Genomic DNA, 25,754 nt, shown 5'->3' on the forward strand with positions numbered 1-25,754 from the left:
TAGGACTCCTGCCTCTCCTGGACTATATAAAGGAGGGTAGGGGTCCCTAGACCTACACATAACCGACGGAACTCACAACCACAGCATACCTCGCAACACAACAAATAGCGCAGGGCGCAATATACTATCCACACCAGACTGGACGTAGGGCGCCGTGACTTTCCGGCGTGCCGAACCAGTATAAATCATTGTCTCCCTATGTTTACCATCGAGTTCCTGCAAACGCCGATACCCGTCCGAACAAATCACCGTCCCGGGTACCCCGTGATGGGTTGCCGGTGGTAAAACATCGACAAGGGCCCCTATCACACTGCGCTATATATAGAGGTGGGGGCCGGCGGCTCTGAGTACGAGGTTCGCCTGAGCTGAGCTCCCCACCGAAACCTAAACCCTAATCCCGATTAGAGAGGGGCGCAGCCAGTAACGGGAAGCCACCAGCCGCGCTGCCCTGCTCCACCGATGTCGACGACTTCATTGACCTCTTCCCCGAACGTCGCTGCCCGTGCGTAGACTTCACCGACGAACGAGATGGCGGCTTCTAGACCATCTCCCTCTGTGGTGTTAGGTTCGACACGTTCTTCTTCTATTCCTCTCTGTCTCTCTACTCTCGATATCGCATTCATAGTAAAGAGAACCTGCTAGACCTAACCCTAGATGATATTTTCGATCTCAACAACGGTTACCATAGAACTGTTGTCGGAACATGTGACGATATCTAAAATCACCACGGTTCCTAGCCCATGATTGAAATCGTTGTCATCCTCAAAGTAGCCCTCATCAAAAGAGCCAAAATCACCTCCAAAACCCTGATCATCGTACCCTTGCTGGTCATATGCAACCTGAGCCAAACTCAAAACTAGAGATACTGTATTGTTGTTGTTGGAAGCCTTGTGCTCCCCGGCCAGCATACCCTCCTGCCCCGTCTCGTAGATTCTTCCATAGCACCCCCCACTATAACCACCTTGTGGAGGAGGCTGGTACCTCTACGACGGTGGTTGATTGTTGACGTCGATGGCACCCCGCATCTACGTGGGTTGTTGACGTTCACAATAGCTCTCTGTAGTGGCTCCAGAGGGTAGTGATCCTCGCGCCCCACCATGCTCATAGCCCTAACTCAATCGACACGAGGAGACAGCGTTGACAAAACTTGATCCTTGCGAGGAAGAGCAGATGGCAGACCTAGGTTAAGCTGCATAAGTCTTGGGCTCCCTGAACGATTAAGAGCTGGGCTCAGTCTTAGGTCCTTGTGACCGTGTGTTTGAGCCATTCTATCAACAATGGCTTTATGGGCCTTATGCCTATTGCACCCAAGCTTTTGAATTTTTTTGAAACAGGATCTGACATCGCCTATGCATGTCGTATCCAAAATATGCGGAGGTGATCACCGGCGACCACTATGGCACGCCATGAATCTCACTAGAGCCTGAGCTCGACGAAGAGCTACTCTATTTCTTCTCCTCTGAACCCTAATCCATTCTTTAGCATTGAAGCTCTCTAAAACAAACACAGAAGGATCCAGGACTGGGACCTTCAATAAACGATCTGTCGGTGATCGATGTCGAAAGGTAGGTGAACGTACCTCTGGTGACGATGTCATCAAATCCAAGGCGACCATCCTCTAGTTTCTTCTCTTCTCCAACCTCTTGATCCCCCTAGAAGATGTCTGCTGCGAGCATTCCTCCGGCGAAGAAGATCTCCATCGGGACGTGCATACCACCGAGCATGGGGAGCTAGGCGGCGTCAACAAGTCATCCCCCTCCGACGAGAAGATTGCCCAAAACTTGCTACCATGGAAGCTTCTGTCGGCAATGCCTCTAACATCGCCTGAGCAGTCACCCTTTGTGTCACCCTTGGCATCGCCTCTCTCTCTCTCATATGTATGTCGTCCTTCATGTTTGAGATCGTCACAATTTCACCAGAGCTAAAATTGGTGGAGAATTTCACTTCTCCAACCTCTACTCGCATCCATGAGGATTTGAACTCAGGTGTTGGGTTTGTACATCTACTCCCCCCAACCAGTTGAGCTAACAGGAGTGGTCATATGATGCATTATTTTTCTTATGTTCTTATAGTTTGATCCTTAGCTTGATTTGCTCCCTTGGAACCAAGTTAACACACTCATCAACTCAATCTGCATACATGACTTTGCACTCATTCTTTGCACTGCTGGTTCTCTTCCTTTCTGGTATCTTGGTATACCAATTCACTATAGAACATTGCTTAACAAAGAATGGAATCCAGTGGAGAACCGGTTCGAGAAGAAATTGGGATGCTGGCAAGGAAAGCTTCTCTTATATGGGGATAGGCTTATCCTCAAATACTCCGTAAATTGTTACGAGTCTTCCCATGTTTATATTGTCTTTTCTAGAAATACCTAAAGGGGCACCGAAAAGATTAGATTTGTATAGGTCACGCTTTTTCTGGCTAAGTGACCAGTTAAAGCTTAAGTATCACTTAACCAAATGGAATATAATTTGTAGACCTAAAGATCAAGGTGGGCTAGGTGTTGAGGTACTAGACATAAAAAGAAATGTCTACTAAGCAAATGGTTGTTTAAACTTTTGAATGAGGTGGGAGTTTGGCAGGAACTTCTTCATAACAAGTATCTCAAAAACAAGACTTTGTCACAAGTGACAACAAAGCCCACTGATTCTCAGTTCTGGATGGGCCTAATGAGAGTCAAAAGTGACTTCTTCGATCGAGGTTCCTTTACAATAGGTAATGGTCAAAACACGCATTTCTGGGAAGACATATGGCAAGGAGATACGCCTCTGGCTCAACAATATCCATCCCTTTATAACATCGTGCGACGAAGAAATGTCTTGGTCCACGAGGTGCTATCATCAGTGGCGGATGCACGATGTGGGTCAAGGGGGGGCTAAAACAATGGAGATGTTGATTTGCATGAAGATTTAATGGTGAAATCAAGCTTTTGCTACAGTGATTAGACTTGAAATCAAGTCATTAGGGGGCCCCCCCTTTGGATCCGCCGCTGGCTATCATTGAATCTTTTAAATGTTGGGTTTAGAAGGGTTATGTCTACAAACAATTAGGACACATGGCTTCATTTAGTTCAGAGACTAATGTCGGTCATATTGACAAACGAACCAGATAAGGTTGTTTGGTCACTTACTCCGTCGGGATCTTTTACTGTAAAATCTTTCTACGCGGATCTGATAAATGGTCACACGTTTTTCCTTCGCAAATATATTTGGAAACTAAAGGTTCCGTTAAAGATGAAGATCTTTATGTGGTTCCTTCATAAGAAAGTTATTTTGACAAAGGATAACCTGGCACGGCGTAAATGGAATGGTTGTAAGAAATGCGTTTTCTGTGATTCTCCGGAGTCTATCAATCATTTATTTTACTCGTGTCCTTTTGCTCGTATGATTTGGAGAGTAGTCTGTCTTACTTTTACGCGTGTCCTTTTGCTCGTATGTAAGTTAAGATCTCACGTCAGCCGGATTTTTAACTTTTTGCCATTCTTATCGATGGCACTCCTCCGTTTGCTATTTTTATACACGCCCCTACACATTTGCCATTACAAACAGTAATCCTCCTACGTTTTTGCCATTTTTGCTGAGGTGGCACGCCAGATGAGCACGCCAGCGTGGCAAGGAGCCTGGGAAGGCCTACAAAGCATGCGAAATAATTGCTTCTCTCCCTCCAATCGCTAACGCGTGGGCTCCACATGTTAGCTTCGTCTTCAACCCCCACCATCACTCGCTCAGCATCAGTGGCGGCATGTACAACGCTATTCCGTCCCCCGCACGGGTGAGTCCAGGCAGTCTCTTCTCTTCCCCTCCCTCTCTCCCCATCTCCCCCGACGCGGGCAGACCTCCGCGGTGGCTGGCCTCCGCGCGGCGGCAGCTACCCTTGTCCTCGTCCACACCCACTCGTGCTGCATTGGAGGGGCGACGGTGGGCCCCAGCGCGGCGGTGGCACCGACCTTAGGTTCCGCCTCTCCGTCACCGGCCATCCCCTCCAGTCCCCCCTGTCCGTGCATAGCAGCACCCCCTGCTCCATTCGTGGCGTCTCCCAGGTGAAGCAAGGTCATTCCTCTCCTCTGTGTTGGTCCCATTGCAGTCTCCTCTGTTTCCCTCCTCTCATTTGTACTGCGGGTTGAGGGATTCAGGTGCTTCCCTCTATCCCCATCTCTCCATTTATTACGTAGTGATGCATAGATGAATATAGATCCATTCGTTTTCTTGCAACGGGAACACCTCTGTGCCTGGGATTTGCAAAAGATGTTGTTCTTTCCCCCAAATCTGCTTCTTGTTTACGATGGTACACGTGATTCTCCCCATTAATCCCCATCCCCATCTCCATATTAGTTTAGCGTATCCGTACATCTGTGAATGGATAGCGCTTCTGTAAATACATGCTTTGCTCCATTTCTTCCTCCCTGAGCTTGCTTGGTCTTCGTACGGTATTCATTTTGATTATGCCTCTGATCCCTTGAATTCATTTTCTTTGTGTACGTATTTATTTTGATTATACATAGGGTCGCTGTTCTGGCAAAAAAAGACCAGCCTGAATGCATTGTGCTGCTCTTATAATCTTTTCTGTATATATAGGCGTGTGTCTATGGTGCTGCTTTATTTATTTTATTAGGTCTGAGCGGTGCCATCACCCACGTGTCGAGGATGGGATGGCGCTGTACGTGTGGCCGCCGATGCTGAGCGGGTGATTGTGGGGGTTGAAGACAAAGCTGACATGTGGGGCCCATGCATCAACGATGGGAGGGAGAGAAGCAGCAGAGGTACATAGGTCATTTTGCATGCTTTGTAGGCCTTCCCTGGCTCCCTGCCATGCTGGCGTGCCACCTCAGCAAAAATGGCAAAAACGTAGGAGGGTTACTGTTTACGATAGTAAATTTGTAGAAGCGCTTATAAAGATGGTAAACGGAGCCGTGTCATCGGTAAGGATGAAAAAAAAGGTTAAAATTCCCCACGTCAGCTCTCTGGTATGATAGTATATCACATTCCCTCTCCTCCCCGTTACTAAGGGGTGTTTGGTTTCCTGGACTAAATTTTAGTCCATGTCACATCAAACGTTCGGATGCTATTTAGGAGAACTAAATATGAGTTAATTATAAAACTAATTACATTTATGGAGACTAATTTCCGAAACGAATTTATTAAGCCTAATTAATCCGCCATTAGCACATATTTACTGTAGCACAACATTGTCAAATCATGGACTAATTAGGCTTAAAAAATTCGTCTCGCAAATTAGCCACAATCTGTACAATTAGTTATTTTTTTCATCTATATTTAATACTTCATGCATGTGTCAAACATCCGATAAGACAGGGACTAAAATTTTAGTGCAGAAACCAGACACCCCCTAAACTCCCCTCCCTTCCACTCCCTTTCAGCACCTCTACCTCAGCAGACTAGGCAACATAGATCTGAAAACTGCTAATTTACTAGGCGGCGGCAAGGGCTTCTCCAGCCAGGTAATTTCCATCCGTCCTCTCTTTCAGCACCTCTGCTTAACCGTGTTCAGCATCATCGCAGCTCCCTGCTTCTGGTTTAACATATGTAGTTACTTACCATACTTTTCTAGCAGTAGATCTTAACAGGTAGAGAAAAAAAGCGGCAGGGTTTGGTTTCTGGATGAGATATGCTTGCTCTGTTTCCGGACATCTTATTGTGATATATATGCTTTCTCTCTGTTCAAATTAGAGATATCTGCCCATGCCGCTTTTGTACATCTACTCCCCCCAACCAGTTGAGCTAACAGGAGTGGTCATATGATGCATTATTTTTCTTATGTTCTTATATTTTGATCCTTAGCTTGATTTGCTCCCTTGGAACCAAGTTAATACACTCATTGACTCAATCTGCATACATGACTTTGCACTGCTGGTTCTCTTCCTTTCCGGTATCTTGGTATGCCAATTCACTATAGAACATTGCTTAACAAAGAATGGAATCCAGTGGAGAACCGGTTCGAGAAGAAATTGGGATGCTGGCAAGGAAAGCTTCTCTTATATGGGGATAGGCTTATCCTCAAATACTCCGTTGTTACGAGTCTTCCCATGTTTATATTGTCTTTTCTAGAAATACCTAAAGGGGCGGAAAAGATTAGATTTACATAGGTCACGCTTTTTTCTGGCAAAGTGACCAGTTGAAGCTTAAGTATCGCTTAACCAAATGGAATATAATTTGTAGACCTAAAGATCAAGGTGGGCTAGGTGTTGAGGTACTAGACATCAAAAATAAATGTCTACTAAGCAAATGGTTGTTTAAACTTTTGAATGAGGTGGGAGTTTGGCAGGAACTTCTTCATAACAAGTATCTCAAAAACAAGACTTTGTCACAAGTGACAACAAAGCCCACTGATTCTCAGTTCTGGATGGGCCTAATGAGAGTCAAAAGTAACTTCTTCGATCGAGGTTCCTTTACAATAGCTAATGGTCAAAACACGCATTTCTGGGAAGACATATGGCAAGGAGATACGCCTCTGGCTCAACAATATCCGTCCCTTTATAATATCGTGCGACGAAGAAATGTCTTGGTCCACGAGGTGCTATCATTGAATCTTTTAAATGTTGGGTTTAGAAGGGTTATGTCTACAAACAATTGGGACACATGGCTTCATTTAGTTCAGAGACTAATGTCGGTCATATTGACAAACGAACCAGATAAGTTTGTTTGGTCACTTACTCCGTCGGGATCTTTTACTGTAAAATCTTTCTACGCGGATCTGATAAATGGTCACACGTTTTTCCTACGCAAATATATTTGGAAACTAAAGGTTCCGTTAAAGATGAAGATCTTTATGTGGTTCCTTCATAAGAAAGTTATTTTGACAAAGGATAACCTGGCACGGCGTAAATGGAATGGTTGTAATAAATGCGTTTTCTGTGATTCTCCGGAGTCTATCAATCATTTATTTTACTTGTGTCCTTTTGCTCGTATGATTTGGAGAGTAGTCCGTCTTACTTTTACGCGTGTCCTTTTGCTCGTATGTAAGTTAACCATATCTGAATGCAGATCTAGATCTCACGTCAGCTCTCTGATATGATAGTATATCACATCCCCTCTCCTCCCCATTACTAAACTCCCCTCCCTTCCACTCCCTTTCAGCACCTCTACCCTGAAAACTGCTAATTTACTAGGCGGCGGCAAGGGCTTCTCCAGCCAGGTAATTTCCATCCGTCCTCTCTTTCAGCACCTCTGCTTAACCGTGTTCAGCATCATCGCAGCTCCCTGCTTCTGGTTTAACATATGTAGTTACTTACCAAGCTTTTCTAGCAGTAGATCTTAACAGGTAGAGAAAAAAAGCGGCAGGGTTTGGTTTCTGGATGAGATATGCTTGCTCTGTTTCCGGACATCTTATTGTGATATATATGCTTTCTCTCTGTTCAAATTAGAGATATCTGCCCATGCATTGAATACAAACAGAGCTAGCCTATATTAGAGTCAAGTTTTCTATTTGTACTTTTGTAGAACAGAAGTTGATTTCGTTTCTGTAAATTTATGGTCCATGTCATGAGAATAATTACTTCAGTAATTGGGAAGTTAATGTTGTCTAGCAATTGGCCTCACAAGTAACACGCGTTCTCTTGTTTCAAGCTAGGTAACTGTACGCTAGTATAAAAAGTGGGGTGTCCAATGAATCCACGAGCTATAATTACTACAGTAAGTGACCTGCACCGCATGCTATATGATGAAGACATGAAACCTGGGGCCCTGCCATTGTCAGTTTTGTCAAAAATCACGAATAATTTCTCCCAGGAGCTGATAATTGGCAGCGGAGGCTTCGCCGAGGTTTATAAGGTACGTACAGTTAAAACTGATCAAATTTTATCTGAAACAGAGTGCACGCATGCAGAAAATAAATACGTCTTGTGGGTGCAGGGAATGGTTGAAAATGATTTCGTTGCTGTTAAGAAGATAACTGAAGAGTCTATGGACGAGAAAGAATATAAAAGAGAGCTTGAATGTCTCCTGAGCGTGAAGCATAAAAACATAGTACGATTCCTTGGATATTGTGGTGACACACAATGGGATATGAGAAGGAACAAGGGAAAATTTGTCAAGTCGAACAAAGAAAAAAGATTACTCTGCTTTGAGTATGTTCCTAACGGAGCTCTTGATGGTTGTATCAAAGGTACATCGATCATGTCCAGCCTAACATTAACTTCTTTCGATATTTACTTTTTTGTTACTTTGTTCAAGTGACAGATTAATCTCAATAAACATTTAGTTATTCTCGAGTTGTAAGTCAATGAAAGGTTCTTCTATATAGCCAACGGTCCTAGAGGTTGATTATTTTATCCAGTGAAAATATTCTAGTGGTACATCTTAGAAACTGTGTGGGACTAGCTTGACTTGTGATAACTATTTCAAAGTCGACAAATTAGAATAACAAGGCTCAGTTATCTATTTGTTGTATACTGTCAGCATGTCTTCAAAAATTCAAGGACACTAAGTATCTTAAAAACTAAACACCTCTTCTTGCATTCTATTTGTAGATCCATCCACGGGACTTCCATGGAGAAACCGGTACAGGATTATAAAAGGAATATGTGAAGGATTATCTTACCTTCACCAGGAAAGTATAGTGCACTTGGATCTTAAACCAGGAAACATACTACTGGGTGAGAACGAGGTTCCGAAAATTACTGACTTTGGTCTTTCAAGGTGCTTTAGAGAAGACAAAGCCTATGTCACTGCTACAAAAGTGGTTGGCACGTGGTAAGCTACCTACTGACACTTTAATATTTACTTTTTGTCAGCTTTAATTTGTAGTGAACTTCTCGTGTGTATGACTTGATCGGGCCATATATATTTTCATGCAGTGGATATATGGCACCCGAATTCAACAGCAAGCGAATCACCAAGAAGTTTGACTTGTACAGTCTTGGCGTTTTGATCATAGAGATAATAACGGGAAAGAAGGGGTATCAAGCTGTTCATGAGGTAAGAACAAGGTTTTGAACGTCTGGCTTAATTTCCAAGCTAAGGGCAAGTCTTGGGTTAGAAATAGTGCTGTTATCTCTTTTATTGTACTTCTAGATACCAGGAACTACATTAATGTCGTTCTCCTTTTGTTCGCATAATGCTATCATCTTTGGGAGCACATCAAGTCGTGCAAAACATAAATTGGCTATAGATGTTGTCATAATGTTTTTCTTGGTCGTTAGTTTGCTTGTTCACAAGAAACAATATGAACATGGTATCCAAAGGCGTACACATATATAGCACTACTACAAAACTACAGGTCCTACATTTAAATATAAATATACTGTTATTTGCGGAAGTAGTGCAATTTACGCTAGATCAGTTAGATCATCTGACTAGAAGCAATGGGTGCACATTCTAATGAGGGAGTAGTTGTTTGGATTGGTGTGATTGGCATGTAACCATCGAGTTCCGGGTTTATATTTTAATTTTCTATATAATGATGGAGATGTTACTGATCGATATCATAATTTGTGATCGGAACTTCCTAGGTACTTGAAAGTTGGAATAATAGGTTGGACATATCTCAACGAAACTCAGAGTGGGAACAAATAAAAGTATGCACTGAGATTGCGATACAGTGCATTGACTCTGACCCAGCGAACAGACCAGATAGTATGAAAGATATCATGGATAGGCTGGCTGAAATGGAAAATGTGCATGTAATCCCAGCTGCAGGTGGACAAAGCAAGTTGCTTGACGTTCACCCGCCCGTGCTCTACTTCCCGTTCGAATCCAACAAGGTGATTCCATGCTCACTGCACTTAACAAACAATACGAATCAACAAGTGGCATTTAGGCTTATGGACAGGAGCAATAAGTCTGGGCCGTGCTTTGTAAGATTGCCACTGTGCGGCCTTGTGCCGCCCAGGTCCACTTACACTCTTGTTCTGACAACGGAAGAGAGAAATGAGCTAGAAAGGAGAAACATCTGTATGATCCTCAAGATCACAATACTGGGAGACGAACACATCGACAAATTCCAAAGCGACACATTTTTTGAGGATGTCAAAGAGATGGGAAATGAAGTGCAGGAGGTGAAATTGATAGGTGTTCATACTACCCGACAAGAGATAATGCCGTCGAAGCTTAGAGTTACAGCTTTTTGAAATAGGGAACAAATTATGCGGATTAGTGGATTAGGCCCTTCAAAACAACAACACCAACAAAATGTTTGTTTCTAATGTCTGAGTTCAGAAAGGAATTATCGTTATCCAAGGTGGATTTTGTACTTTTAAGTTTTCAAGGAAATATAGTTGATCGTGACCTTCAAAGACTATTACTATTTAAGTATCAATATGAAGATTGTGGGTCGCACTAAAATTAAGGTGGAATGTTCTTTAGAACAAAGATAAACAAATGACATATGAGTCCTATTATCCATTAGCCTCCCCCTTTATATTCCTTTTCCCTGTTTTTCCTTTAATTTATGTGTTTGTTTTGGTGTATGGTGGCTGTTCCGGATGGCAATTACATGCATGGTCATTATTTAGCAGCCAATGTCGCCCAAAATAAAGGTATGTATTTTTATTTTCTCTTGCAATTTATTTGTACCCGTATATTGTGCAGTAAAAATAGTAATTTCGTTTGAGATGGTTACCAAATGTTAACTGTGGCCTTATTTAATCAGATTTTAGATATTGGTAAATGGTACCACCAGAGTCTTGGACACAAATGTTACGACATGCATTCCTGGGACATAAACCATGCAAAGCAATGGTGAGCGAATTCTTTATAAAACAATTATAAAATTTAGAGGACTTATTTTTACTCGATTTATTTGTTTTTGAATGAATATTCTTTAGGGAGCCGTACATAAAAAGGTTGGACTAGTACCTATATTATTGGGCGTACCCAGTGCAGAGAGCTCCCGCTCTGTGCGGGGTCTGGGGAATGGTGTCAGTGGCAAGTCTTACCCTTGCCTGTGCAATGCGAAGAGACCGCGACTCGAACCCGGGACCTTCCGGTCACAGGCGGTAAGACTCTACCGCTTGCACCAGGCCCGCCCTTCACTAGTACCTATATTATTATTTCCTTTTATTTATTTAATATTAAATGGTACTTCCTCCCGTCCTAAATACATATTTTAACCTATATTTTGCCTAAATCTGCGAGAAGTAGTCCTAAATACATATTTTAGCCTATATTTTGCCTAAATCTGCGACAAGTAGTCCCAAATACATATTTTAGCCTATATTTTGCATAAATCTGCGACAAGTATTTCGTGTGCCAGAGGGATAGATCCGTATTTAACTGTTGTAAAACGATGGCCGGCGTTGTGCGTGCCTCGACGAGAATGCTAGCTACAGGCATGTGCCTTACGTGCTAGGCTATAGCTTCCTCCAAAAATCAATCGACGAGGAGACGGAGTACGTAGACGGCATGCGTCACAGCTGGCAATTTGCGACGGCGTACTTTGAGCCGCCGGAAGAGCTCGTCCCGACGGGGGTCGCGGCAGACCAGTGGCCTGGTATTCGCAGCCGCTTCAGCGGTAAGTGCCGACGACTCAGGGGGGGGGGGGGATGAGTATGGACTACGGAGTACCTTGCTGTGGCCACAGAAGGTAGGTCGTTGGGTAACTCGCGATGGAGGGGCATGTGGATGACCAGAGGAGGCGGCCCTCCAGCACGACAGCGAGGGACAGTGTGGTCTCCGAAGGACGAAGTCGAAGTGGAGCCCAGTGACACGGTGGACGGCGTGTAACATAGCGAGGGACTCATGAGCTTGCGCAACGGATGAAGTGGAAAAAAATAGAGAGAATGGCTATAATGCCATTCATTACATTAATAAATATAATAATTCTAAATAACTTTTTTATTATTTTTATGCGAGTGAGAATATGATGGAGGTATAATTTGCGTAAGAATGAACATATTATGTTAATTTCTCAACTTATTTTTTTCCGTTTCAGGATAATAACAGGAGGGTCACAAGGACATGTTGGAATTTGGAACTACCAGACACAGGCAAGTGACTGTCTTTTGCTGCCCAAAAAGCAGTGTTTGCTGTGAGATACAACGTGCCATAGAGGGAACTAATATGTATTGACAATGGTATAAAGGAAATTTTATCACGACTGGAAATAGGACAAGATATAAGTACTACCTCTGTTTCTAACTATAGAAAGTTTTGTTAGTTTATTTTGAGCTACCAAAACGTCTTATATTTAGAAACGGAGGGAGTATTTGTTTAGACTAAAGTAACTCAGCTCTATTCAGGGCAAGATAATGATATTTAGTTGTACAGAGGAACCAGTTTTTTTCCTTCTGAAATATAAGAGATCCTTCTCGATCGGAATTCGGATCTCGACATCTAATAGTTGAACCAGCAATAGTAGCTTTCTATGCGTGCATTCTTTGGTCTGCATTGACTAACAAAATGATTTGTTTATACGGCAGAGAAAAGTGGATTCGCTTAGACTCTCCATGTATGAAGGTATGATTCCTAGCTTTTCTGTTAATTCTTCCACCATGCAATGTGGCATGCCAATATAATGAATTGATTACATGCAGATGTTATATGCGTTAAATTTATTGCACGAAAGCAATGCTTTGTGGCTATGACAGAAATAGGTGTCATCCATGTCTACAACTATGAACCAAAAATACGGAAGATCACGAGTATGAGTGCTGGATATGTAGATGCGTACTCGCGGAGGATGAATAGGAAGGGTTTCTTGTCACTGGCCGTTCATCCAACCAAGCCGTATTTGCTGACAGTGTCTGGTATAGAAATTAAACTCTGGGACGGGGACAAGTGCTGGGAGTGCATACAAATATTTAGAGTGCTGGGATCTATGCGCGGCCCATATCCAGTCGCATTTAACCGAATGGACACCATTGCTATTGCTTCAGATGTGAACAAAGTGGAGGTCTCGGCTTATTTCTCCCTCTACCGAAATAAATTTGCATGGTCAGGGCAAGTGTTGCGGACCTTTGATTTTGATCTCCTATATGTCTATGCTTTGTACAGATTCGGAGTCTTGATTCTCCCAAAAATGACTACACGATGTTGTCTGGGCATTCGGGCGAGGTGAACTGCCTACATTTCTTCACAGCCGGTGATCAGGAGTATTTAGTTACTGGCTCTGATGATAAGACTGCCAAGGTCCGTTGTCGTTCTCATCGAAAATATATATATTCATGTCGTACGTGTATTTTTAGACAAATCCAGTAGCACTGCTCATCATGATTTACTTTGTTTTTGTCCAATCAGATATGGGACATGGAGAGGAAGATATGTGTATATACCCTTGAATCTTTGGGGTCTCCGGTCATTTCTGTCGTCGTATATCAGCCAAACCTTCAAATTCTCATGACTGGATCAAATGATGGCTTGATTTATTTGTGGAGCACCGCTAACTCCAGGTAATCAATTGAATGTAAACACGAGTCATAAGTACGCCCACTACTCTTGCTGGTGTACTAGTATATGCATATACCCATGTGGATCTCCACTAACATATGATATTTTTTTCCCACAGGATATGCTCGCGCTCCCCAAGACTTCAAAGAATCGTTGACGTTCGATACGGTGGAGCTCTCCACGGTCTCGCATGTTCGATGGAAAGGTAATCATATTTTCATGTTTTTTTTATCCTGCACACTTTGGGGAGGGTTTGCTTCCCGGTGTACTTAAATTTGTTCAAATATATGGACTATATCCATCCATTTCAGAGAATACAAGGCATAAAATAATTAATTTTACAAACACTGAAATCTGTTATAAAACAACAGAGACATGTTCTGACCGCTATTCCTTAACCGTTTGTCGGAACGAGGTAAACAGTATTACCGTTGGAAAGACACTAGATTTACGCAACTTTTTTCTGTATAAAGTTTTTGCAAATTATTCGTGGTCTGAAAATAATTTTGAAAACACTAAATTCCGCCTTCGATCACAAACAGCGGACTGTGTTTTGCATGTGAATTTTTAACCGCTTATCAGAATAATACAAATGATATACCCATAGAAAGCTATTGAGGAGGTGCAACGCCTACCATATCCACATGTTCCGGGCGGAACGCTGAGCAGCCGATTGCTAGATCCGATCACATGACTTTGGGAGATGGTGGTGGCTGGGTTTCTAAAACCTTATTATAAGCTGTAACCTTTCAGTCATGTCGTATCCACCTTATATAGATGTCTTCTTGGGCACACTACACCTGTGTCCCGGTCGGACTCTAAACCAGGTTCTATTTGGATCGTATCCGAGTAAGACTCTCTTCCAAATACCACCGGGGTCCAACCAGAGATGCCCGCATTGACTCACATCCTATACGAGTGAATTTTGTTCTCCTTAAGTGTGCAACCCTCTAGTACACCGCTTAACTTCATGGGTACACTACTCTCTTCAATCAATAGTTGGTAGAGGCCCCTAACAAAACATGACAACACTCAGTGCCGTAAAAGTCAATTTGGGAAACCTTGGCAATATGTTATATGCTGTATTCCTTTTGCCTTACGATATACTCAATCTCAAGGTGAGTGCTTGTCATCCTTGTTGATAGCTCAACCTCTCTTCTCGATCCAGTGATACAATTTCACATGGCCACGCTTTTTGACATTGATCACTCGTGAGGGCCCACAGAATATCTAAGGCGGAGGGGAAAATCAAATCTAGGTTGATCACGCCTCACAGCTTGCTTCCCGACTAATTTGACATACCTTTGTAACTTACCTGCCGTGGGGTAGCATTTGATAGACCATAAATAAGTCTATTCACAACTCGGAACATGCGAAGACCTCAGGTATAGGACATGGCATATACATTGTTGTGATTATTAAGACTAACCAAGACAAACATCTCGTTGCATGGTCTGTCCGTCTTGATAATCTTCATTCTCGAGTCCATACTATGGAGTCAGAATCACATGCCGATTACTTGTGAAACATAGTCATCAATCGAATCATATACTAGTCTAAGGCTATGTGTCCCCATAACTTTTCGACTAGGGACCATTAGAACAATCATTATACAATATATAGTCTCGCAATGAAGTCACGTATTTGATGAAACATATGAGTGATGATATTCAATGACAACATAAATATCTCATGAATACATAGTGAAATATCATCATCATATAGTTGAATCTAGGGCAAATTTCCTGCAGGAGAGTACTCCCTATTTTTCATGGAGACAACAGAGGAGTTGATGCAGGTGATGGAGATGCGACCGGAGGCAATTCCTCCCACGTTTCCGCCTCCAGTCTTCCTCCAACGACGGATTGTTTCTTCTCTGTTTCGTGTTTTTTTCTTGTATATCGCAACTCTCATCGCGAGAATAATTCGGAAGGGGTCGTATATATAGGAGTTTTTAGTCAATACAGAGTCCTCGGGCGACGGGCGGCGCAAATGAACGCTCGAGGGGACATGGGCCCCTCTCGGCACTGGTTAGGGGGGCAACTCGTGCCGCGTCGTGGACCCCCTGGTCCCATTGTGCGGACTCTTAGGTGCTTCCGGTGCTAGTCCTCTTCGTTTCAGATAAAAACTTTCGCGAGATATATTCCTCTAAAAGTTTCGTGTCTAGAAGGTTCCTGAAAGTTAAAAAGCTGTGTTTTCAGGATGGCTGGTCGAGTTTGGACGCCTGGGGACCGTCCAGAATGCCCAGGACGATTAGTCGTCGTCCAGGACGATTAATCGACCCTGGACGAGTCCCCTGGTCGTCCTGGTCGTCCCCTATATATGGGGAACTGATATACCATATATATTATATAGTTACTCAAACTAATATACTACATGTTCTGGGCTCTAGATAGGTCAGTTGGCCACTTACCTGGCTGCTGCAGAGCCCTTTCTTGTCTTGCTGGCTGCTGCTGACAAACTGAAATTATAGAAAAATAAAGCACATTAGCAAGGAAATATGGTGAAAGGCAATCAGGTGAAAGGCAATCAAGTGATCAACAAAGGAAATTAAAACAGTAAAGCACACAATTTAAACCAGTCCAGAACTGCATAGTGCATAGTGGCTAGTGGGCATAGTGCCACACTGCCATTGCTATAGTGCATAGTGCAATAGTGCATACATCAAGTCCAGTACATAAATAGGCAAAATAGCCAATGATCTAAAGAACTACTCAAGTAGAGCGCCATCTACACAAAAGCCTCCTCCATCTCCATCTGTTGCACATCCATGGGGGTCTTCATCCTCCTCCATTGGTGCCACAGGATCACATGCATCTTGATCTTCTTGGTCTTCATTTCTTGCATCAGCATCATGGTCACTATCATCTTCTTCACCTCCAGATATATCTTGTGCTGCAGAAGCCCCCCTACATCGGGAGCAGTTGATGCTGCTGAACCAGCAGCAGCAGTAGAGCCTGATGCAACTAAGGAGGCTGGAGCAGAACCAACTTCTCCTTGAACTTCAGCATCAGGGATGTTCATGTACACTTCCACTGCACGTTGCCTCTGTCGATCTAGATCTACACAGAGAAACAGAGCTTCAAGCTTCAAAGCACCAAGATTGAACGAGGAGGTGATGACTGACCTGAGGAGGAGGAGCTCATATTCTTCGTGCAGTCTTCCTCCCTTGCACAGTTGGATCTGCAGTTCTGCACCCGCTGGATCTACAGGCCTGCGTGCCTATAGCACTGCAGCAACCACAAGGAAGAGAGGGAGGGCAGCTGGAAGGGGGAGGAGCAGCAGGGAACCAAGGGAGGGCAGCTGGAAGGGGGAGGAGCAGCTGGAAGGGAGAGGGAGGGCTGCTGCTGGACTGGGAGAGGTGAGAGACTAGAAGACTGAAGAGTGAGTGTGTCTGCCGTGTGAGTGAGAGGCTGAGGGAGTGAGGGGGTAGGAAAGGGAAACCCTAATGGGCTTGGGCCAAAATATAAAATAGGCCCAGCTCTCAGATACAGCCCACTCTCAGGCTGGACGACTAGCACAGCCTGGACGGGCGATTAATCGTGGCTGGACAACGATTAATCGGACGACTAGTTTCCTGGACGGTCTGGCCTATTCGGAGGCCCTGGTCGAGTTGCTAAAACCGTCCAGGACGATTAGTCGCGATTAATCGCGATTAATCGGACGTCCTGAAAACAGGGTTAAAAAGTACACAAAAGTGTTTTTCTGCCTTCTAGAATCATATAAAAAATAAATGAGATTTATTAGAAAATCCCAATAATCATGTAAAAATATTAAAGTAAATATTAATAAGGGAAAATATCGAAGGAATTGATAAAATAAACTTTAAAATGCATAGATATGTTTTGGATGTATCACCTGACCGGAGCCCTCGTCTGTCGTGGCCTCCGATCAATGAACAATCATTATCAACTAACTTTCCATGCCATGCTAAACTTATGAAGTTTATTGTTTTTATCCCTTAGGGTTGTGATTGAGAAAAAAGAGGCGGTAGCAATTTTGGATGTTGAGAATAAGAACTATCAGGAGGAACCAACGGAATATACTGAGGCACTGTTAACAGGAGAGATAACTTCTAAGGTGAGGGCTCATTGAATGAACTTATAAATGTTTGAAAGTATACGGTGCACCTAGAACCTGTCCTTACAGGAAAAAAATTCTGAACATCGGAGCTTAATTATTTGACCGTCTATATGTTGCTTAAATAAAACTAGTAACATCCCCATGTATTAATTTTCTCTTGGTTATCTATCCAATGCAGTAGTATAAAATAGTACTCTATGTTTTAGATTTTTTTTTTAAATGTATGCATCTAGACGCGTTTAGGCTCACATATTTCGGTCCATATATGGTTCGTATTAAAATATCTAAAACATCATATAATAATTCTGGCCCGAATTATTATATGATGTTTTAGATATTTTATAACCATGCATGGAAAAATTCAGTTACTCCCTCCGGCCCGAATTTTGAACTAAAACCATGACAAATAATTCTGGCCGGAGGGAGTAGAAGAAGATTCGGAAGGATCCAGATTTACTTCAAGTTTAGATTAAGTGGGTGGAGATTGTTAGGGAAATACTATGTATGCATGCTATATTTCCCCTTTTGACTTGATCGTATTTGTAGCCGCAACTTATTTTCTTAGTGTGGAGAAGCAATCACCTGTTCTGCATCAATCAAATGCTTTACCTATTTAGCAGGTAATGGTAGGCTCCATTGAGCTACTTGACGTTCACCCGCTTGAGCTCCTCTTCCACCGTAAACCGCACAACGTACGCTCACTGCACCTAACAAACAAGACAGATGAGCATGTGGTATTCAGAGTTGCAAAAGTAGTAGATGACCAACATTCCGACTCGTGGGATTACCTGCCACTGTATGGCACTGTGCATCCCAGATCCACTTGCCGTTTGATTGTGATAACGGATCAGGACAACGAAATAGATACAGAAATGGATATTGTCGTGCAGAGCAGCATATTAGGGGATAAAAACATGGTGCTACTCGCAAGACCTACCGAGTGCCATGAGTTCTTCGACCAAGCCAAAGAGCTGGGACACGCGGTGCATGAGGTGCCACTGAAATTTGTCTATACTCCAACTGTGTCTGAGGTGAGTTGGTCCGACGTGAACCCTAGATTATGAAGTCTAAACTAAGTACTCGATTTTCTAAAATGTTATACATGCCATATATGATTATCGAAAGTTCATGTTTTACTTGGACGACGGTTTTAAAGGTTAGAGTTTGAGTCAGACAAATCACTAAGAAGAGTTGACCTTTCTGGAGTATATATATTAAATGCTGCCGGCATCGCCCGTAAATATATATGTTGTACACTGATCGTGTCCTTTCATGCATATGTACATTAATTTGCTCTGGGTCTGCTGGTGGTACTAAATATGATGTACGTAGCCGGTAATCGCACCAGCAATGACGGTACGTACGTATGGATTATTTTTTTCTCATGATTTTCGAACTTCAGCTATTTTTCTAGTATCGACCAAACCTTTATTTTTATCTGGATCAGATCACATCCTGGATGAATCGTGATGGCAGGCTGCATTGTCTGGATGCACATCCAACTGAGCCCTGGTGTGTATATCATGATATGAGCATTAGCGTTTTACTTTTTTGTTCTCTTCGAGATATATCGTTTTAATTACCGTTAATTAGTCTGTTGGACGACATTAACTTGCCATCACAATGGGAAGTATCATACACTAGTATCTCAAGATGGCAACGGGTACCCGAAACCCGAGTACCCGACGGGTTTTACCCGATAAGGAGGCGGGTATGGAAGACATTTTGCACCCGTGGGTACGTTATTGGACAAATTCTTGTACCCATCGGGTATGCGGGTACGGGTGTTGATGTATACTACCCATACCCGCGGGTAAAAAAAACCCGCATAAATAATGTCCAACCTCTGCAATTTTAGCCCATATAAGCATATAGCCCATATTTGGCCCATACAAGCATATGAGTATATATATTCCAGAACTCCCTCAAACCCTAATCCTCATATAAGCATATTTGGAATGAACTGATGAGGCATCTGATCTATTTCAACTAGCTTGACCTGGATATATTTCTGTTTTGCTGCTCTATTGTTGATTTGTTTTGCTGGAAGCTATTATATTTTGGTGTGTGAACTCGGGTATATTGTTGGGTGCGGGTTACCCGTCGGGTGCGGGTATGGAATGAATTTTCTACTCGCCTGCGGGTACGGGTAACCCGACGGGTAAGATTTTGATCTGGCGGGTGCGGGTACGGGTGTCCAGTACCCATTTGCCATCTTGACTAGTATCATGCATATGATACTAGTTTATGATACCACCCCTATAATGCATAGTATCATCGGGTGGTATAATAGTTTCATCATATTTAATATTTTCTAGAATCTCAATGCAAATTTGTGTACATGATGTATTTGCCATTAAATTTTCTAGTTTTACGTGATATGATACAGTATCATATTATGATACCACTCTCATCGCTCTCCTTATTAATTGTTGTGCCGCCACATCAGATTTTTGCCAACATGGCAAGCATGATACTGCTTATGATACTCCCATTGTGGCTAGTCTAACAGTTCTCACCGGCAGTTATAACTCTTCCTAATAACTAATAATTGTCACGTACAGGATTATAACAGGACATCTCAATGGAGACGCTTGCATGTGGAATTGTGACACACAGGCAAGTCAATGATTTCTCTTCGTATGTCCTCCCTCTGTACCAAATTATAAGTCGCTCTAGCACACTGTTTTAGTAGACTAAAACGTCTTATAATTTGGTACAGAGGAAGTAGATTTTAAGATTTTGTAGCATGTACACATACTCCTGGTACGTACCATAGTCGTAGCTTGTATATTTGAACTTATATATTAAGTTTATCTACTGCCACCATTTGTTCAATGCAAGACCAATGATATATTTGTTGCTAATGGAAACACTGTAGTCATATCCTTTATTTTCTCGTTGCTTTTTTTGACCATATACTACTAATAAACACAAAGGGATATCAGAACTAAGCTCTGCAGTTCTGTATGTCAAGTGAAAATGTCGCCCATTTGGTTTGCGTATATGTTGAACTAAAAAAAAAATCTTTCTTACACGCAGGAACTGGTGCAAACATTCTTTAAAATATCAGAAGAAACAGGCATTAATTCTTTCTGACTCCTCTCGTGACTAAGCTTTAATTCCTCAGTTAATTCCTCGTGAGTACACTGCCAAGCTAACCATTGAACTGACCAAGTCCCTCACTGCAGTTATGAGCGTGAAATTTGATGCAAGAAAGCATTGGATTGTGGCTCAGACACGTGATGGTTTAATCCATTTGTACGACTGTGTCTGTGTAACACAAATAAAGAAGATCGTGAGTTTCGGAGATCTTGATTCTAAACCTATACAATACTCAATAGCCATTAATCCAATCAAGCCATATGTGTTGTCATCGTCAAAGTCGGTAATGGAACTTTGGGACGGCGACAAGGGATGGGAATGCACACAAACATTTGGGTCCAAGAGCAAGTGCAAATCATTTGACCCAGATGAACCTCCCAAGAGCAAGTGTCAAGCATTTAACCCAGAGGACCCCAACAGCTTTGCGAATCTGTCTGTTAATGAGATAGTAGAGCCGGGTTCCTTACGTGATCCTATGCTTGATGTTCAGGTTTGGAGCCTTGATTCCTCCAAGCCTAACTATCATTTGTCTGGGCATTTTGAGACTGTGAACTGCCTTGCCTATTTCACGCGTGCTGATCGGCAGTATTTGATCACCGGCTCTGATGATTGTACTGCCAAGGTATATGTATATGTGTTATTGCGGTTGAACACCACACTAGTTAATAAAGTACGTGTACACACACATATAACACAAACACTAATGCTAAAGTTCTATATGGTCTGTTTCTGTAAAATCAGATATGGGACTTGCAGAAAAAGGCGTGCATTCATACTCTGGAAGGTTTTATGTCTCCAGTTTGTCATGTCATTTCCATTCCTGGTCGTCCATATCTAGTTACATGTTCAAAACATGGCACCATTCATGTGTGGAGCTCCATCGATTTCAGGTAATCACCAGGAGTGTGACTACTTTAGAATATCTTTTTCAAACTTGAACCCGCCCATGTCATTGCATATGGACGACAACTAATTAATGTTGTCATTCATTGTTGTACTATGGAACTAGTATAAACCTTGGTGCCTTGTTTACATATAAATATTTAACTCTACTTTTGGGAAATTTGCAAGTGATTACTAAATATTGCGCAGGCTCAAGACAACTGTTGACTTCAGCAGTGGTGAGTATGTTCGCGCTCTCGCATGTTTGATGGGTTCAAGAAGGTACTTGTCTATGTTCTTTTTATTTCATCTTTTGACTGCCTAAGATCATTAATGACTTTGCTGCATGTTCCGTACTATCGGCGAGGAGCCATTTGCAGTATACGAGAATTTAGGCTAGTTATGAATAATCAATAAGTCTTGCCCTTTGTTGGAACATGCCTATGATTTGTTCTGGACAGCCAGCTCCATTTTCTGTATCTCCATGTTGCACTCTTTAAGCATTATTACTATATTCTCATTTCCAATGATGCCAAACTTGTAGAGTATCTTTGTCTGGCAGGATTGCGATTGGGCGAGGATTTTCAATATCAATCATGGATATCGACCATGAAGAAGAAGCTGTTGCTAGCGAAGGAAACAATGAGGATTCCATATGTGTAACGGGTCAATCAAGTAATCCATAACTAATCTTCATGCCGACAAGGACAACCAATGAATTCATGGATTCACATTTATACATATGTCTGGTCTATGTTAATGCTTGAACTTAGAACTATGGCATGTGCTATATTTTCACTTCTCTGATTCCATCTATTTGATTCCACGGAGGAGTATTGACCGTCTTGAGTGTAGTGGTCAGCGAGTTGTGGAACGACGGTTCACAGTGTGTTTAATAACTTACTAAATAGGGCGATTTCTCTAGAAGAATAATTGATTTTCCACTCCCATTTGGTTTCCTTGATAATATTCTGTCAGTATATATACTATGCATACAACACTTGTTCATTTTTTAACGAACCTGTACAGTGCAATTAAAGTTCTTGCTATTAGAACTAGGAGTAGTGGCACTTGGAGATAGCTCCTCATCTTTGATTTTTTTTCGAAAAGGGGAAAGCCCTGTGAAAGCATCTAGGCCCCTATTTGGGTTTCGGTGATTAATGACAATACGGGATTACTGTGACTAACGTGTGTTTTGCAGATGTTATTAAGTTAGGTTATGGTAATGACAATTGATTGGGCAATCATGGTTGTCATGCCCCTATGATGAAAATCGTTTCGGTTTTCAAAGGATGGATGACAAGGTTAAGAATGGACTAGTTTTAAGTGTCGTTTGGTGTTGAAGAGACACTTAGAGTAGTTTAGGACTTTGTTTTTCCTTTGGCCATACTATTAAGGGGGTATGGACGGGTAGCTTGACCTAGGTGAGTTAGTGGGTTAGGTGTGGTGCACACTTGTCAAATCTAGCACTAGGTAGCTTTTAAGTAGCCCTAAGATTAATTGGAGCCAACTTCATTCACATATGATTGCGAGTTTGAAGTGAATGGAGGGTCAAATGTCGACCGGACGCTGGTTCCGGTGTGACCGGACGCTGGTGCAGAGTTTGGTCAGTTCATTTGATTAAGGTGAAGTCGTCTGGTTGCGATCGGACGTTGAGTGAAATGTGACAGAATCCTATAAGGTGAAGTCGTCTGGTTGCGACCGGACGCTGAGTGAAATGTGACCTGACGCTGGGTGCTAGAGTCCGGTCAACTCCAGTAAGGTTCCGAGAGGGAGAATCCTGATCGGACGTGTCCGGTCAGTGCTGACTGGACGCTGGTCTGGTTCCGGCTACTGATAGTAAGGTTCCAGAGAGGGAGAATCCTGATTGGACGTGTCCACTCAGTGCTGACTGGACGCTGGTCTGGTTCCGGCTACTGATCGGACGCTGAGCAGCAAAGTGATCGGTAAGGTTCCATAGAACAGTTTTCGTGACCGGACGCGTCCGGTCAGTGCTGACCGGACGCTGGTCAGTGTCCGGTCACAACTTAAATGGCTCAGTGGCGGGTGAACTGACCGGAGCGTCTGGTCACCTTGACCAGAGCATCCGGTCACCCCGCAGAGGCACATAACGGTTTATTTTGAATGAGGGGTTATAAATACTTCCTCTACTCAGGGATCACTTTTGCTTATTTCAACAGCTGAGAAACACCCTTGAGAGTGCCAAGAAGAGCAAGGTCCTAGTGAGGTGATTGAGATTTGAGAATCCAAGAGAGAGGTCTCATTAGTGAAAGCAAGAGTAGCAAAGTGTGCATCCACCCTTCTCATTAGGCTTATTGTGGTCAAGTGAGAGTTTGTGCTTGTTACTCTTGGTGATTACCATCACCTAGATAGCTTGGTGGTGATTGGGAGTTTGGTGATCATCCGGCGGAGCTTGTGGATGACCAACTCAAGTTATGAGCGGTTGTGGGTGATTCACCGCGATGGAGTGTCAAAGAATCAACCCGTAGAGAGCACTCGATCCTTGCGCGGATAAAGGGGGAGCTACACCCTTGCGTGGGTGCTCCAATGAGGACTAGTGGGGAGTGGCGACTCTCTGGTACCTCGGAAAAACATCACCGCATTCCTCCTCTCTTTGCTTTAAGCATTTACTTTGAGCAATTCAATTCTTGTCTTTACATTCATAGAATTGCCATGCTAGAGTAGGATTAAAACTTGGGGTGCAAAACTTTTGTGCGGTAGAACATTAGAAACATATTCTAGGCATAAGGGGTGAAGTGGGCTAACCGTAGGGTTTAATTATTGCAAAGAATTTTAGAATTAGCCTAATTCACCCCATCTTGGGCATCTTAATCCTTTCAATTGGTATCAGAGCATCGTGCTCACGTATTTAGGGTTAACCACATAGAGAAAGATGTCTCACGGAGATGGTCCTCCTCCTATCTTTGAGGGAGATGATTTTCCTTATTGGAAAATCCACATGGAGGCGTATTTAGAAGCTCTAGATGTTGGAATACTTAGAGCCGCCTCACAAGGATTCCCAAAACCTTAGGATCCCATGCACCTTCAAGGCGATGAAGTGAACTAGGAAAAATGGAATGCAAAGGCTAGAAACATCATCTTTAGAGGTCTTTGCAAAGATGTGTTTAACCGGGTGAGGAACCATAAGGATACCCATGCACTATGGTCGGATAGTTGTGCACTTCATGAGGGAACTAAGAGCGAGCGTGAGGAACGCTATCATCTCGTAATGAAAAAGCTTAATTGTTTTGAGATGCTTCCTAAAGAGAGTGCTAATGAAATGTACTCACGCTTGAATGTTCTTGTAGAGGAAGTCAATGGGCTTGGACTTACTCAAATGCAACCATCCGACGTTGTAAGAAAAATCTTGAGTGTTCTCTCCATTGACAAATATGGACATATTGTGACCGTGCTTCATCAAGGTGATCTTTCCATCGCTACACCAACTCAAATCTTGGGAAAGATCAACGCTCATGAGATGTACATGCACATCACACCACAAGATGGCTCATCCTCTACCAAGAAGAAAGACAAAGACTTAGCATTCAATGCTAGCCAAGAGAAGGGCAAAGCAAGAATTGAGTATGGAAGCTCAAGTGATGATAAAGTTGATGATGCAAGTCTTGCTCTTATGGTGAGAAGAACCGCCAAGATGCTAAAGAAGCTCAATAAGAATAGCATCAAGTTTGATGGGAAGAAAAAGTTCTTCACTAGCACTAGAAGAAGCCAATCTCGGAGATGGATTGCTACAATTGTGGAGAACTTGATCATCTAACTCATTAATGCACCAAGCCCAAGAAAGACAAGTACAAGAACAAGTACAAGGGCAAGAAAGATGACTCAAGCAATGAAGATGAAGATAAGAAGAAGAAAAATAAGCCATACAAGAAGAAAGATGGCAAGGACTTCCACAAGAAGAAGAAAAATAGAAAGGCATACATCGTCGGTGATTGGCTCATGGACATTGACTCATCAAGTTGCTCATCCGATGATGATAGTGAGAACGAGAAGGTGGCCGCCATTGTAATTGACTCTTCATCATCTTCACCGACACCACCGACATCATCCTCTACACACCTATGTCTTATGGCCAAGGGTGAACGAAAGGTATCAAATGATGATGATAGTAGTGGTGATGAACATGCTAGCAATGATGATAGTGATAGTGATGATGATGAATATGAATCACCTTCTTATGATAATCTTGTTAAATTGCTAAATCAATACACTAAGATCATTAGAAAGACTAGAGCTAAGAATGAAAAGCTTAAAATTAAGAATGACTCTCTTTTAGCTAAATGTGACAGCGGAAAAAGCAAGTGTTGAGCTTAGAGAAGCAAA

At 42.7% G+C, this 25,754-nt stretch overlaps 2 protein-coding genes across 3 annotated transcripts; both read left to right on the forward strand.

The window, feature by feature from the left end:
* Positions 1-5,349: 5,349 nt before the first annotated feature.
* LOC136481895 (cysteine-rich receptor-like protein kinase 43) lies at positions 5,350-10,195 on the forward strand. 2 transcript variants are annotated; one of them, XM_066479177.1, is made up of 7 exons: positions 5,350-5,461; positions 7,098-7,155; positions 7,587-7,790; positions 7,872-8,124; positions 8,489-8,711; positions 8,816-8,936; positions 9,470-10,195. In XM_066479177.1, the coding sequence occupies exons 3-7, from the start codon at positions 7,626-7,628 to the stop codon at positions 10,085-10,087; spliced, it is 1,380 nt and encodes a 459-aa protein (XP_066335274.1). In that variant the 5' UTR covers positions 5,350-5,461; positions 7,098-7,155; positions 7,587-7,625; the 3' UTR covers positions 10,088-10,195. The 2 variants fall into 2 exon arrangements, with proteins under 2 accessions (XP_066335274.1, XP_066335273.1); XM_066479176.1 differs by having other exon boundaries at positions 7,591-7,790.
* Positions 10,196-11,360: 1,165 nt separating this feature from the next.
* Positions 11,361-22,368, forward strand: LOC136479852 (uncharacterized). The gene is made up of 17 exons (XM_066477584.1): positions 11,361-11,473; positions 11,890-11,944; positions 12,377-12,413; positions 12,491-12,849; positions 12,951-13,085; positions 13,194-13,345; positions 13,462-13,548; positions 17,309-17,423; positions 18,047-18,457; positions 18,759-18,782; positions 18,874-18,938; positions 19,991-20,045; positions 20,469-20,508; positions 20,618-21,153; positions 21,273-21,421; positions 21,624-21,695; positions 21,976-22,368. The coding sequence occupies exons 1-17, from the start codon at positions 11,361-11,363 to the stop codon at positions 22,097-22,099; spliced, it is 2,529 nt and encodes an 842-aa protein (XP_066333681.1). The 3' UTR covers positions 22,100-22,368.
* Positions 22,369-25,754: the final 3,386 nt, after the last annotated feature.

This window comes from Miscanthus floridulus, chromosome 9 (assembly GCF_019320115.1).
Source record: "Miscanthus floridulus cultivar M001 chromosome 9, ASM1932011v1, whole genome shotgun sequence".
NCBI classification, from domain to species: Eukaryota; Viridiplantae; Streptophyta; class Magnoliopsida; order Poales; family Poaceae; genus Miscanthus; species Miscanthus floridulus.